General features: G+C 42.2%; 1 protein-coding gene across 3 annotated transcripts in view; it reads right to left on the reverse strand.

Annotated features, from left to right (window-relative positions):
• Nucleotides 1–15,251, reverse strand: part of TMEM39A (transmembrane protein 39A) — a 42,203-nt gene extending 26,952 nt beyond the window's left edge. For all 3 annotated transcript variants that reach the window (XR_008374896.1, XM_053564796.1, XM_053564795.1), the window contains exons 1-2: nt 14,921–15,251; nt 13,291–13,477 (exon numbers count right to left, since the gene is read on the reverse strand). Coding sequence is in view for 2 of the 3 variants with exons in the window: in XM_053564796.1 (XP_053420771.1) it covers nt 13,291–13,403 (113 nt within the window). In the remaining variant the exon portion in view is untranslated. The remainder of the gene's footprint in view (nt 1–13,290; nt 13,478–14,920) is intronic.
• Nucleotides 15,252–16,264: the final 1,013 nt, after the last annotated feature.

A 16,264-nucleotide genomic window follows, 5' to 3' on the forward strand; every position in this document is an offset into this window, starting at 1 on the left:
ACCCAATTAGCTTCCCAAATCAGAAACTTGGGAATCATACTAGGAATTTTCTTCTGCCTCTCCATATGCAATCACTCCAAATCTTTTTTTTTTAATCACTCCAAATCTTACAGATTCCACTTTACAAAACTATGTCCAAACTGTGCCTTCCCCTTTAAACTCATTACCTTAATTCAAGTATTCACCATTTTGCACCTGAACTATATTATAGTAACTTTCCAAAATTCAACTTTATTTTCACCAAACCTCCAACATGTTTTCAAGGGGTCTAAAGCACAACACTGATAGTGTTATTTTCTTTCCTAAAACTCTTTAACAGCTTTCCTGCCAACAGGATAATACCCAAAAACTTTGAATATGTCTTATGAGGCTTCATCTTTTTTCACTCCTCTACATGCACCCTCCGCAATATCCATGCTATTTGCTGTCTGGAACATACGTAATATTCTTTTGTACACATCATTACCTTTATATGTAATACCCTTTCTTAACTTCTCATATATTTACTGACAAAATCCATTAAGACACTTAAACTCTCAATCTTTCAGAGTTTTTTTTTTTTTTTAAAATAGTCTCACTTTGTCACCCTCGGTAGAGTGCTGTGGTGTCACAGCTCACAGCAACCTCCAGCTCTTGAACTTAGGCGATTCTCTTGCCTCAGCCTCCTGAGTAGCTGGGACTACAGGTGCCTGCCACAACGCCCAGCTATTTTTTTGTTGCAGTTTGGCCGGGCCTGGGTTTGAACTCACCACCCTGGGTATATGGGGCCGGCACCCTACTCACTGAGCCACAGGCACCACCCTCTTTAAGACTTTTAAGATGCTCAAATATATCCTCTGTAAAGCTTGTTCTGACATAATCAAAATTGATTCATCTCTTCTCTGTGCCACCATTATACCTAAATTATGCCTTTATTACACCACTTCTGATACTGTTAAATAATTTAGTACATATATCTGCCTTGTCTACCAGACCATAATCTTTTTTTTTATATACAAAAGGTTTTTATTGGCAAGGGAGGGATGCTGCAGAGCAGCACCAGAGAGAAAAGAAGAGAGAGAGAGGGGAGAAAAGAGAGAGAGAAGAAAAAGCGGAGGCGGGGAGAGAGAGAGAGAGGTACCAGACCATAATCTTAAGGACAGAGTCTGTACTTTTCTTAGTTCACTGCAGAAATATTTCTTTAGGTTGAGAAGGCAGCAGACCAATACAGTCACAAGAGATCACTTAAAACATAAATACAAATACAGATTTTAACCCCTATCTTCTTATTATATTTTTCTCCAAGCTCCTTTATAGATCAGATATAGCTGGGTTATTTAAAATGGTAAAAAGGGATAGAGATAAAAGGTCCTATTGTTTAATGCCCAGGAATAGTTACAGAGATCCCAGGGCCTACTGTTCTTTTTTTGTTTGTTTGTTTTAAGAGACATAGTCTTACTTTGTCTCCCTCGGTAGAGTGCTGTGCCACCACAGCTCACAGCAACCTCCAACTCCTGGGCTTAGGCAATTCTCTTGTCTCAGCCTCCCAAGTAGCTGGGACTACAGGCACCCACCATACACCTGGCTATTTTTTGTTTGCAGTTTGGCCAGGGCCAGGTTTGAACCCACCACCCTCGGTATATGGGGCCAGCCACAGGTGCTGCCCAGGCCTACTATTCTTTACAGAACAAAAAAAAAAAAAAAAAAGAGAGACTTGTTTTAGATACTTTCAAAGAAGATTCAAGAGAAGGAACAATATTAGCATTACCATTTCTACTCTAAAATTTCCAAATATAGAATTCCACACAGGTACATGGCATTCATAGTAGTTTAAGTGACTCACAAGAACATGAACTCTGCTCATTCTGAACAGTTAATATTATGGAAGAAATTAAGAAGAGATACAAGGGAAGAGCAGAACTGGGGTGGGGTGGGGATGGAAAAAAATTATACAACTCTTTTCCTCTCATTCTCAGAGTATACTCCAATAATGTAGGCCAATCAAGTAATAGACTGGGAACTATCAGCAGGTCTCAGAACCATGCCTGTTCAATCATAAGCCAGTCTTTACATACCACAGCCTTCTGCTCTGTTCTGGGAGGTGGGCCACAGAACTGTAAACCTCTAGGAGGCATTATTCCATAGAATACAACATGAATGGCAGCCTCTGGAGTTGTACAAGTTGGCCTGAATGGAGAGGATTACAGCCAGCAGCCAATCTACTCTCTCACTTCAGTTAATCATAAGACATTTAAATTAAAAATTCTGATGAGAAGTTACAAGGTTAGGAGCCTCTTCTAGAACAATGTAAAAATTCTTATTCCCCTTCAGTCAAAATACACCAAGGGAAGGAGCATGCTAAACTATTTGCTATGATTTAAGAGTTAAAAAAGTTCTTACAGGATTTTTCCAAGTAAAGCAGACTAATATGCTTCTGCCATTAACAAAGTCAATAAAATACTGTACTGTAAGAAAGATATACAAAAGATCTACAATTATGATACTCTGTACTGCCTTGACTTAAACTTCAAGCCAAAAGACACAGAGACAGATAAAATGATCCCAAACCATCAGTGGGAAAAATGGAAAGTATTCTTATATAAAGAGAATCCATGGGATTAAGTCTTTTTCATCTAAACTAAAAGGTTGGAACTTTGCAAGGAAATATGCTCAAAGTTCTTAAAACCAAAAATATATATAACCAAAATAAACAGACGTGGTCGATATACCTCAGAAAATGAGTTAAAGAGGCATTACTTAGGAAAAATCAAAGAATTATTTCTCTAAGAAGGATATAAAAATAGATTCAAGAATTCATTCGGGACTCACTTATTTCCTATAGCAACAAGTTGTGATGACATGTATGAAGTATTGTCCACCAGAAAAGTTCATTGGAAAATCAATGTCCAAAGTTCTGACTGTGGTTAACCACATAGGCACCCTCTACCTAGCAGTACAAAATTCCAGACTCCAAAAGGAAAACAGTCGTTCAGCATAGCTACCCTTAGAAAGGTCCACTTATAAAGCTTGGATCTGGGAACTTGACTGGTAAACAGTTCCCTTCACTGATATAAAACTCTGCTTAAATAATAATGTCTCACCGTGACTAGAACTGTTTGTATAAACAGTATGGTTTATGTCAAATATCTGTGCTTTGTCCTTTCATATAAAGTTTGTGTGCAGGAAAGGGTTTGCATAACAAGCTTGAGACTGGCTCTTACAGAGTATGCAAGCAGCAGAACTTAGGTAAGCAAAATGAATAAAGCAAGAAAGAAGCAAAGAGATGAAGAATTAGAAGGGATATAGAAAGCAGAAGTCATTGCACATGTTCAGGTGATATTAATAAAGTATATGCAAGTGGCTAAGCCACACACACCTGAGCTGGCGGGTTCAAATCCAGCCTGGGCCCGCCAAACAACAATGAGGGCTGCAACCAAAAAATAGCCGGGTGTTGTGGCAGGTGCCTGTAGTCCCAGCTACTTGGGAGGCAGAGGCAGGAGAATTGCTTGAGCCCAGGAGCGGGAGGCTGCCGTGAGCTGTGACGCAATGGCATTCTACCCAGGGCGACAGCTTGAGACTCTGTCTCAAAAAAAAAAAAAAATTAAGAAAGGCGCACGAATCAGCGGACAAGTTGTCCTGCGGGAGGAACCGGCGTCACAGAGATCGCTAGTCCGGCTTGTTGGCTCAGGTCAGCGATCCGCGCACTCAGGGAGGCTTGCTTAAAGCCACGAGTTTTAAGACCAGCCTGGACAAGAGTGAAACCCCATCTGTACAGAAAATTTTTCTAAAAATTAAGGCGGGGCGTGGTAGTGGGCGCCTATAGTCCCAGCTGCTCGGGAGGCGCAGGCAGGAGGATCGCGTGCGCCCAGGAGTCTGAGGTTGCCAGGAGGCCACAGCAGTCTACCCAGGCCGACAGAGTGAGACTCTGTCTCGGGGAAAGTCCAAGTTACTGCCCTGGACACTCTGACGCGCTGGAAAGGAGGCGACTAGTCCTTGAAGTAGCGGTTGGAGGCGGGTACGCGGTGCAGGGGACCCTATGGGCCCCGGACGCCGCCTTTGAATACTGACATTTTAATCACACTTATACCAACAGTGATGGGTTACCGTGGAAGGAGTATTTCTGAAACAAATCCGTAAGCCCGCGTGATTCCTAGTGTTTTTTTTTTTAATAGCGAACACTTAAACCTTTTCCATAGTTCTCCCATTTCTGTCACTTTACAGAAATTCTCACTATGATCAGTTCTTTTCATTCTGAGCAGAACTTTTTGCTGAAAAGAAAGCTAAGCAAACAGGGCCAGACGTAACATTTCCATCACCAGCTGCTTTCCCGCTGGAGGCTTCCACCTCCCCTGAATCCGGCACACTCCTGGGGATGTGATTTCAAATATGATTTATCTATCAGGATTTGTTTTCTTTTTTTGGCCAGTATAAAATTATTACTTGTTATTTCTGCTTTTATGTTTCTTTTTGTTGCCATTATTTCTGGCTAGCTCGTTTTCCTTGGTGTTACATGAGGGATCTAAATGTCAAGATGATTTTATACTTATGTCAAGTTTCAGCCATACACAATTTCTGCCAGGTTTTTTTTTTTTTTTCCAGGCAAATCTAATGAGTGTGGGACTTTTTTTGCAATTTTCAACATTAGCAACAAGATTGAGTTTTGTCAGTTTTTTTTTAAATCAATAACAAGCGTATTATGTGTTAATGAAAGTTCAACTTTTGGATTATTTCTACCAGAAATGTTAATACAAGGAGTTGGATAAAATGCTAATTGTTTTCTGAGGCATTATTAGGGAAGACTTAGGATCTGAAATAATTATCTTTAACAAAAAAAATCTGTCACCTGCCTGTAGGTTTCTTGGCTCTATTACTCCCCTTCTGGGAATATATAATAAGAAGTTACAAACTGTATTCAAAACTAGAACAATATGTCCTGGAACAATTGGCAGTAACAAAACCTGCTTGACTCCAAAAGTCTGCTCTTATGAATATATCCTGGCATTTTCTTTTTTGCTACTGAAAGGAGTAGACTAGCTGTGCTTTAACAAAAAGAGCACTGAATTGTGAGCCATGAAGTCTGGAACTAACACTAACTAGCTGTGCAACTTTGGAGAAGTCACTTAACCTCTCTAGGCCTCCACTTTTTATACAACAGCATTATTAGTCCTGAAGAAGACTGAGGAGGCCTCCTTTTATTATTTATTTATTTATTTAAGACAGAGTTTCACTGTGTCACTTGTTAGAGTGCCGTGAAGTCACGGCTTGCAGCAACCTCAAACTCTTGGGCTTAGGTGATTCTCTTGCCTCAGCCTCCCAAGTGGCTGGGACTGCAGCTGCCCGCCACAACACCTGGCTGGTTTTTGTTGTTGTTGTTGTTATTATTGCTGCAGTTGTCATTGTTGTTTGGCAGGCCCGGGCCAGGTTCCAACCTGACAGCCTCAGTGTATGTGGCTGGTGCCCTAACCACTGAACCATGGGCACCAAGCTGAGGCTTCCTTTCATAAAATTCATATTCAAATATGGTGGGTGAGGTAAACAAGTAACATTTTAGGTAATGATTAAGTGCTAGTAATAGAATAAAACTGGACAGTGTGATAGAACCTGAGCATAAGAGCCCTTTAGATAAGGTGATGGTGGACAATCTCTCAGAAGGTGACATTTGGTCTCCGTCTTGACTGATGAGAAGGAACCAGCCACGTGAAGAGACTAAGCAGAGTAAATACCAGACCCTACAACAGTAATGAGCTTGACATTTTTAAAAAACAGGAATGGCGGGCATCAGCATACCAGATTTTAGTCTGTACTACAAAGCCATAGTGCTCAAGACAGCATGGTACTGGCACAAAAACAGAGACATAGACACTTGGAATCGAATTGAACACCAAGAAATGAAACTAACATCTTACAACCACCTAATCTTTGATAAACCAAACAAGAACTTACCTTGGGGGAAAGACTCCCTATTCAATAAATGGTGTTGGGAGAACTGGATGTCTACATGTAAAAGACTGAAACTGGACCCACACCTTTCCCCACTCACAAAAATTGATTCAAGATGGATAAAGGACTTAAATTTAAGGCATGAAACAATAAAAATCCTCAAAGAAAGCATAGGAAAAACACTGGAAGATATTGGCCTGGGGGAAGACTTCATGAAGAAGACTGCCATGACAATGGCAACAACAACAAAAATAAACAAATGGGACTTCATTAAACTGAAAAGCTTCTGTACAGCTAAGGAGACAATAACCAAAGCAAAGAGACAACCTACACAATGGGAAAGGATATTTGCATATTTTCAATCAGACAAAAGCTTGATAACCAGGATCTATAGAGAACTCAAATTAATCCACATGAAAAAAGCCAACAATCCCTTATATCAATGGGCAAGAGACATGAATAGAACTTTCTCTAAAGACGACAGACGAATGGCTAACAAACACATGAAAAAATGTTCATCATCTCTATATATTAGAGAAATGCAAATCAAAACAACCCTGAGATATCATCTAACCCCAGTGAGAATGGCCCACATCACAAAATCTCAAAACTGCAGATGCTGGCGTGGATGTGGAGAGAAGGGAACACTTTTACACTGCTGGTGGGACTGCAAACTAGTACAACCTTTCTGGAAGGAAGTATGGAGAAACCTCAAAGCACTCAACCTAGACCTCCCATTCGATCCTGCAATCCCATTACTGGGCATCTACCCAGAAGGAAAAAAATCCTTTTATCATAAGGACACTTGTACTAGACTGTTTATGGCAGCTCAATTTACCATTGCCAAAATGTGGAAACAGCCTAAATGCCCACCAACCCAGGAATGGATTAACAAGCTGTGGTATATGTATACCATGGAATACTATTCAGCCATTAAAAAAAATGGAGACTTTACATCCTTCGTATTAACCTGGATGGAAGTGGAAGACATTATTCTTAGTAAAGCATCACAAAAATGGAGAAGCATGAATCCTATGTACTCAATCTTGATATGAGGACAATTAATGACAATTAAGGTTATGGGGGGGGAAGCAGAAAGAGGGATGGAGGGAGGAGGGTGGGGCCTTAGTGTGTGTCACATTTTATGGGGGCAAGACACGATTGCAAGAGGGACTTTACCTAACAATTGCAATCAGTGTAACTGGCTTATTGTACCCTCAATGAATCCCCAACAATAAAAAAAAAAAAAAAAAAGAAAAAAAAAAACAGGAATGGCCCATATGCCTAGAATATAATGAGGAAGAGAGAGAAATATGAAATAAAATTGTAGAGGAATATATTCATTAGTGCCAGATACATCACTGTCGATGTAATTATGATTAAAATATCTGTAAGGTCAGAATTCCACTCTTAAGAAAGTCTGACTGAAGGAAAACATGAGCTGATAGGAAACCTCAACCACCAGAGGTCCTATTAAATACCATACTGCAGAGTGCAAGGAACCTTTATGGCAACACAATCAAAACTAATTCACATTTAAAATTCATTTCCGCAAGAAGCCTTCCTCTTTCCTGTCTTAGTTCATGTAATAAACGTTCATTATTCCCAAAAAAAAACAAACAAAAAAAAAAAAAATTCATTTCCTTGGCTCGGTGCTTGTAGCTTAAGCAGCTAGGGCGCCAGCCACATACACCAAAGCTACAGGTTCGAATCTAGCCCGGGCCTGCCAAACAACAATGGTAACTATAACCAAAAAATAGCCAGGCTTTGTGGCGAGCACCTGTAGTCCCAGCTACTTGGGAGGCAGAGGCATGAGAATTGCTTGAGCCCAGGAGTTGGAGATTGCTGTGAGCTGTGATGCCACAGCACTCTACCCAGGGTGACAGCTTGAGGCTCTGTCTCAAAAAAAAAAAAAAATTTTCATTTCCTCAGGCTCCATGCCTGTAGCTTAGTGAGTAGGATGCCGGCCACATACACCAAGGCTGGAGGGTCCAAGCCCAGCCTGGGCCTGCTGAGCAATAATGACAACTGCAACCAAAAAAAAATAGCCAGGCATTGTGGTGGCCTGTGGTCCCGGCTGCTCAGGAGGCTGAGGCAAGAGAATCACTTGTGTCCAGGAGTTTGAGGTTGCTGTGAGCTGTGATGCCACAGCACTCTACTGAGGACAACACAGTGAGACTCTATCTCAAAAAAAAAAAAAAAAAAAAAAAAAAAATTCATTTCCTCATTTACAGTAGCCACATTACAAGTTTGTGACGAGTGGTTACCACACTAGCACAGACAGTTGTCATCACTACAGACAGTTCTATTGGACAAGGCTGTATTAGATTATTTATCAAAAAGCCCTATTCTGGCTCGGCACCTGTGGCTCAATCAGATGACGCGCCAGCCACATCCACCTGAGCTGGTGGGTTTGAATCCAGCCCAGGCCCGCCAAACAACAATAATGGCTGCAACCAAAAAATAGCCGGGTGTTATGGCGGGTGCCTGTAGTCTCAGCTACTTGGGAGGTGGAGGCAGAATAGCTTGAGCCCAGGAGTTGGAGGTTGCTGTGAGCTGTGATGCCACAGCACTCTACCCAGGGTGACAGCTTAAAGCTCTGTCTCAAAAAAAAAGCCTATTCTATAGGCATTCAATCCTTTAGTCTTGAGGAATCTCAAAATTTCTCCCAAATCTTGTCTAAGGAAGGACTAGGCACTCCATTTCAAGCATTATGACAGACTAACCTGAAAACAAGTTGGCTACAAAACACCTAAACTTTCTGGATGCAAATTGTAAAACATCCTTTTAGCTCCATCGCTGAGCTCTAAAGAAAATAAAATCTTTTGAAAAAAAAAAAAAAAAAAAATTTTTTTTTTTTATATACTTTTTTTTTTTGTTTGTTTATTTTTTTTTTTGTAGAGACAGAGTCTCACTTTATGGCCCTCGGTAGAGTGCCGTGGCCTCACACAGCTCACAGCAACCTCCAGCTCCTGGGCTTGAGCGATTCTCTTGCCTCAGCCTCCCGAGCAGCTGGGACTACAGGCACCCGCCACAGCACCCGGCTATTTTTTTGTTGCAGTTTGGCCGGGGCTGGGTTTGAACCCTCCGCCCTCGGCATATGGGGCCGGCGCCCTACTCACTGAGCCAAGACAGAGTCTCACTGTACCGCCTTGGGGTAGAGTGCCGTGGTGTCACACGGCTCAGAGCAACCTCTAACTCTTGGGCTTACGCGATTCTCTTGCCTCAGCCTCCCGAGCAGCTGGGACTACAGGCGCACGCCACAACGCCCAGCTAAAAAAAAGTATATGCAAGGAATAAACGAGAGGAAAAAAACAGTTCTTCTCAAATAAAATTCTCCCTTAATCCAGAGCTCTCTAAGAAACAAAGAAATACATAATATATCTTTCTTTTTTGAAAGGACAATCATCTAAATACATTGTTGCAAGGACAAATCCCTGTTCCCCAAAGGTGGAAAGTCAGGCAGAGAACTATGGATTTCAATCTTGACTATGTCACCAAACTAGCTCTTTGACAGTCTCAAATTTAACAACTGAGGTACAAAAACCTACCAAAGAAGGGCAAATGCTCTCTTCTCCAGCCAACCTATGCTATGTCTTGGAGAATTAAATACATCATCCAAAATCATAAACATACTTAAGCAATTATCTATCTTTCCAGTACTCTATAGGGACTCCAGAAGTTGAGTTCTCCTCATCTGAACACTTTCTTTGTATACATCCTTCTCAAAACCATATTCTAAGCCATCTCCCATTGCCTTTACCTGTATTTTTTCATACCTCTTCCCCAGGTCTTACAAAACAAACTATTCCATGTGCATTCCTTCCTGTTTTCACATAAAATGACCTCTCTAGATAAACATGTCACAAAAAAATCATTTAGCCTCAGTGAATTTTTTTTTTTTGCAGTTTTTGGCCGGGGCTGGGTTTGAACCCACCACCTCTGGCATATGGGGCCAGTGCCCCACTCCTTTGAGCCACAGGCACCGCCCTAGCCTAGTGAATTTTTAAATTGGGAACAATTATTTCTTTCACTTTATTCTAATCTGCTGAAAACCACATTCTTCTGCCCCTCCCCCCCATCAATTGCCAAAGAAATATCTGTTAAAGGAGGCGAGACAGTAGAGAATGGTAGATCAAAGCAACCACAGTTGAAATCCAGAAAAGCTGGGCGGCGCCTGTGGCTCAGTCAGTAAGGCGCCAGCCCCATATACCGAGGGTGGTGGGTTCAAACCCGGCCCCAGCTGAACTGCAACCAAAAAATAGCCAGGCGTTGTGGCGGGCGCCTGTAGTCCCAGCTACTTGGGAGGGTGAGGCAAGAGAATCGCTTAAGCCCAGGAGTTGGAGGTTGCTGTGAGCTGTGTGATGCCATGGCACTCTACCAAGGGCCATAAAAGTGAGACTCTGTCTCTACAAAAAAAAAAAAAAAAAGAAATCCAGAAAAGCTAGGACAGAAGAGCTACAATGAATGCAGAGAAAAGAAACAAGACCACAGTCAAACCCAGTTAAGAGCAAAGGCTATTTTCTAAATGTTCCAAGTTCTCCCTAATATACTACCTGCATACTCCAAGTGTAGGCAGAAGCATATAGGAATAAGGCTCTCACGTGGATTTCAGCAGAACACTTCATTATCCTTCCCATCAGGTGATATTTTATACAGTATCCCAACAGTTGAAATTCATAGGAAAAGGAGTTAATATGATTAAGAGCAATAGGAAACCTGAAGCCTAGACTACTAGGCCTGCCCAACCCCCTTTCCTTTTATATTTATTTTTTTCTTAGATAGGGTCTCACTCTGTCATTTCAGTTAAGGTGCAATGGTATCATCATAGCTCATTACAACTTCAAACTCCTGAGCTGAGACAACCCTCCTGCCTCAGCCTCCTAAGAAGCTGGGACTATGGGCACATACCACCATGCCATGCTAATTTTTCTATTTTTTGTAGAGACAGGTTTTCTTCTTGTTCAGGCTAGTCTTGAATTCTTTTTTTTTTTTTTTTTTTTTGTAGAGACAGAGTCTCACTGTACCGCCCTCGGGTAGAGTGCCGTGGCGTCACACGGCTCACAGCAACCTCTAACTCTTGGGCTTACGCGATTCTCTTGCCTCAGCCTCCCGAGTAGCTGGGACTACAGGCGCCCGCCACAACGCCCGGCTATTTTTTTGTTGCAGTTTGGCCGGGGCTGGGCTCGAACCCGCCACCCTCGGCATATGGGGCCGGCGCCCCACTCAATGAGCCACAGGCGGAATTCTTAACCTCAAGTGATCCTCCTTCCTCAGCCGCCCAACATGCTGGGATTACAGGCCATGCCTGGCCCCCTTTTCCCTTCTGACCCATTCCTGTAGCAGCCCAAAAGACACTTAAGAGGGAGTTCATGGAACAGTTTGAAAACATGATCAACTAGGAAAATCCGCAAAGGCAAAGTAGAATAGAATGAACAAAGAACTGCTGGAGTTAAGACAGAGGCAAAGCTAGAATTTCATATCTAGCTAGAATCCTAGCAATTTGAAAATGCTGAATCAATAAGTTTATAATATATCTTAGTAAAGACATGTACTTTAAATCAGAAACAACTTTCATCTCAATACCTAGGTTAGATAGAACCTTTCTTCAAAAGCATTTTCATTCTTTTTATCTTTCTATATTTTTAAAATATAAGCCTCCTGAGTAGCTGAGATTACAGGTGCCTGCCACAACACTTGGCCATTTTCTTTTTTAGAGATGGGGTCTCACTCTGGCTCAGGCTGGTCTGAACTCCTGAGCTCAAGCAATCCACCTGGCGTGGCCTCCCAGAGTGCTGGGACCACTGCACCCGGCACATTACTATTTTGTAGAGACAGAGTCTCACTTTTCTGCCTTTGGTAGAGTGCCATGATGTCACAGGACTCACAGCAACCTCGAGCTCTTGGGCTTCTGTGATTCTCCTGCCTCAGCCTTCTGAGCAGCTGGGACTACAGGCACCCACCACAACACCCAGCTATTTTTTGGTTGCAGTTCAGCCGGGGCTGGGTTTGAAGCTGTCACCCTTGGTATATGGGGCCGGCACCCTACTCACTGAGCCACAGGCGCCACCCAACTATTTTTTAATTAGGAAATCCAAAGAACAGCAGAGTAAAAAATAATACTCTAGAATAAAGAGTAGCATATAACTGTGAGTGTGTAACCATAAAATTTGGATTGAAAATTAATGACAAGGATTAGAAAAAAATTCCTTCAAACTGGAATTTCAGGGAGAGCACCACTGAAATGATAAGATCAGAATTAATTTTGAAGATTGGACAGAACTGAGTTGGAAAATCAGAAAGAAAGAGGGAGGTCAGGCGGCGCCTGTAGCTCAGTGGGTAGGGCACCGGCCACATACACCGAGCCTGGCGGGTTCGAACCCAGCCTGGGCCAGCTAAACAATGACAACTGCAACCACAACAACAAAAATATCCAGGAGTTGTGGAGGGAGCATGCAGTCCCAGCTACTTGGGAAACTGAAACAAGAGAATCACTTAAGCCCAAGAGTTTGACGTTACTGTGAGCTGTGATGCCACTGCACTCTATTGAAGGTGACATAGTGAGACTCTGTCTCAAAAAAAAAAAGAAAAAGAAAGAGGGAATTCAGATCAGAAAAAGAAAAGTGACACATAAATACTATTAGGCAGGACTGAAAAGACAGAAGTGGTACTGACTGCTAGTTTCAAAAATTAAAATCAAGGCAAGAGAAAAACTTTATTTAGAGAGGAAGCAGAAATTAATTGGCAAAATTATCTTGACCAACACTTGATTGGGTAAAAGCATTTCTCTGCATTATTGTCAAACCTCCTGATGACATGTTACCATAGATATAATAGAAATAGAAATAATTCATCCTAACTTTTGAAAATTAAGAACATAAATTTCCATTAAAAAGATCAAATTCTTTATTCTCATATATCATTACACAATCTTAAGATGTCTAATCTATAGCTGACCATTTATTATCAATTTTTGACCAACTGATTTTTTTAATGACTTTGATGGAATATGACATAATTTTAGTCAGTTTTAATTTGCTCGCAAAAAAAAATTCTAACAAGTAAATAAAACATTACATTTGCCTTGTACATGTATTTTCATTCACTCCTTCCTTCTACTAATAGCTAAAACAGATGGCTAGAATTTGGATTACCCAGCGGAAGTCAAAATTGGACTGTTTTCACTTATAGGCCCCATATCACATCTTTCTACTTCCAAAATATTCTGAAATATTGAGCTTCAGTCTTCAAAGGCAGTATTTCTACCTCAGTTTCAAGACAAGCAAATATCTGTATGGCATGATGACTTGTATGTTAGTCTTACTGATCACAGGACATTACAAATTATGCATATACTTATTTCTTCTTTACCTGTTTCTCAAGCCAGTTCCATTGCCACAGCTTCCGCCAACCAAAGTCTGTAAAGAAGGTAAAGCTGAACGGCTTAACTGCTGCCGACTAGGGCCCCTCCTTCCACCGGGCATGTCCAGGAACCAGTCTGCTTCCAGTGCCGCCTGTAGTTGCAACCCAGGTTAATGGCTGTCAACCTGTTTCAACTCTGAACAACAAAAATTAAATATCAATTAACTATTTTTAAAGTACACAACACAAGAAAACAACCAGAAAAACTGAGTGAACAGGCCTTGCAAAACCAGATTTTCAAACAAACGCTCCCAGTGTCTATTACCTACCTTACTCTAATTAAAGGACTACTCAGACTCTAATGGGTCAGAAGCCTAAGTTCTAATTTAAGCTCTGTTCAGTTAGGCAAGTCACAATTTTTCTTTTGTCAGTTGACTTGTATAATATTAAAAATATTACAATCAGAGGTAAGTTTACAAGAAACATCTCAACTTACATATTTCAAATTCAGTATTTCATGCTAACCCACATGTAATACAGGAGAAAAAAGCACTATCCAAAATTTTAGGTTTTGTTTTTTTTTTTTTTTTTTTTTGTAGAGACAGAGTCTCACTTTATCGTCCTTGGTAGAGTGTCGTGACATCACAGCTCACAGCAACCTCCAGCTCCTGGGTTTAGGTGATTCTCTTGCCTCAGCCTCCCCAGTAGCTTGGGACTACAGGCGCCCACCACAACGCCCGGCTATTTTTTGTTGCAGTTTGGCCGGGGCCGGGTTTGAACGCGCCACCCTCGGTATATGGGGTCAGCGCCCTACTCACTGAGCCACAGGCGCCGCCCCAAAATTTTAGGTTTTGTTATCAAAGGATCTGAGTTCTGACATCATTATTGTCACATATCATCTGACCTTAACTGAGTGGCTTAGCCTCGGAGTTTGCTTCTTCATTAGGGGTTAAGAGGATGGGGGGGTGTCCCCTGGTCTACAGAAGTCATTGTCAGACTTATTAAGATAAATTAAAGGGCTCCAGTAGGCCTTTTAAATCTTTAAAAGTAAAACTGTTCAAATGGTATCTCCATATGTTAGGTGAAGATACTGGAAGGAACTCAATGGATGCCCACTCCAGAAAAACTGATGTAAAATCATTTGTAAATTACTGAAACTGCAAGATTAAAAGGCAAGTAGCATGTAAAGATCCTCACTGAAAAGAAACTGTGTTTTCATCAATCTATGACAAAAATCACGGCTCCGCCAATATGGATACCAAGTCTTTCCTAAACAATACAACCAAAAACTCGAAGGATGACACGCTGGAAAAACCCTGTTTTTCAAAACGTTACTGCAGACTGATCCGATGTTCCCTATTCTTAACAGCCTTTCTGTTAGACTAACAAACGCCAAGTGAGACAAAGCATTCAAACCGTTGAATGTAGGGGCTGCTGGTCCTTGCCCAACGAGCAGAGGGGCAAAAAACTGGGATGGAAGAGGCGAGAATATGAGGTGGGGAAAGGTAGACGGCAAAAGACCACAAATTTCAAGAGACTATTCCCTAAGTGAAGTAGGCAAAGCGGTCCCCGCAACACACTTCGGAGGGCCAAAGCAGGCCCAAGACAGTCGGGACAGGGGGCTCTCAGTAATACTCACGCATGGAAAAAGCCCGGCCGGCGGGGCAGGATCCCTAGGAAGAGGAGGCGACTTTACAGACTGAACCCCAGGCAAAAGAACTCCCTCCCCGAGTTGAAGCGCTCCAAACCTGCCGCTTGTACGCAGGCCGTCCCCACCCGGAGAGTCGAGAAAAGGTATCCAGGCTTCGGGTTGCCAGACTCAGACCCAGACCCGGAGTCAGTGCCAGAGCCAAAGTTAAGACTAGAGCCAGAGCTCGACCGGGTCAGCACTCAACCCCAGCCTCCATTACCACGGAGCTGAGCAGACGTGGCAGCGCACGGTGATGACGTCAGCTCCGCGACGGCTGGCTGCCCCAGCCTCGAGCTGGCCCCGGGAGCCGGCACGCCAACCCCTCCCGCGTGCACCTGCGCAGTGGGACTCGCCTGCTCCTCTGGGCTTGTGGTCCCGCCTTCCCTGCCAGCCCGCGCTAACGTATTTCCTCCCTGGGCCTCTGTAAGCTATTCCCTACAAGGTGCAGGGTACTTCTTGTTATCTCGTGGACTCCATGCCACAACTATGCACAAGTTATCGCCCCCATTTTACAGACGAAGGGAGATTGGGAGGCCTCACCTAAAGTCACGTCACTGCTAAATTAGCATCCACCCCAGCACTTAACGTTAAGTAAAGGATTAAGTAGACGCTGGGGTTACAAATTGAATACCACAAAAGCTCAGGGGTCTAGTGGAAGAGACAAAGACACCAGGAAAACACGGCAATTACAATTTATTACAATGCATGCAACATTAAAAGTATGCTCAAGGACCAGAAATAGCAGGCAAGACAGTGTAATGATCTCTGAAATGGCTTGTCACTAACCAAGAAAAACTTCGCAGAGAGCTTGGGGTTTAAGCCAAGACTCTAGGAATGACTAGGGGATTCGTGGGAGAATGGCTCCTCTGCGGGAGAGCAAGTGGCAGATAAAAAGATGAGGCATGCAAGGTCATGATGAAATCAGGAACTGCCAATAATTTGGTACTAGAAGAATATGAGTGCCAAAGGGAGCATTTATGTGAGATATTCCACCTCAGAGAGTATAAGCCCCTTAAAGAAAGTTCCCTGAATTGATTATATGATTAGTTAACTTTTATTGAGGGTTTTTTTCAAAAACATCTCACATATTTTTTACTGCACCAGCTTATTAGTGAAGAGCATATAAACAAAGAGAAAACTCATTTTCCCAATGAAAGGTGGCCAACTGTCCAACTGACAACATTTTCAGCTTGATAAAGGTAAGATGATATTGACCTCACGTGATACAGCATAAGTACGTGCCATCTCATGTGCAATTCCTTATAGACCCAGCTTGGTTCTTCTTCAGTATCT

This window comes from Nycticebus coucang, chromosome 16 (assembly GCF_027406575.1).
Source record: "Nycticebus coucang isolate mNycCou1 chromosome 16, mNycCou1.pri, whole genome shotgun sequence".
In the NCBI taxonomy this organism is placed as follows: Eukaryota; Metazoa; Chordata; class Mammalia; order Primates; family Lorisidae; genus Nycticebus; species Nycticebus coucang.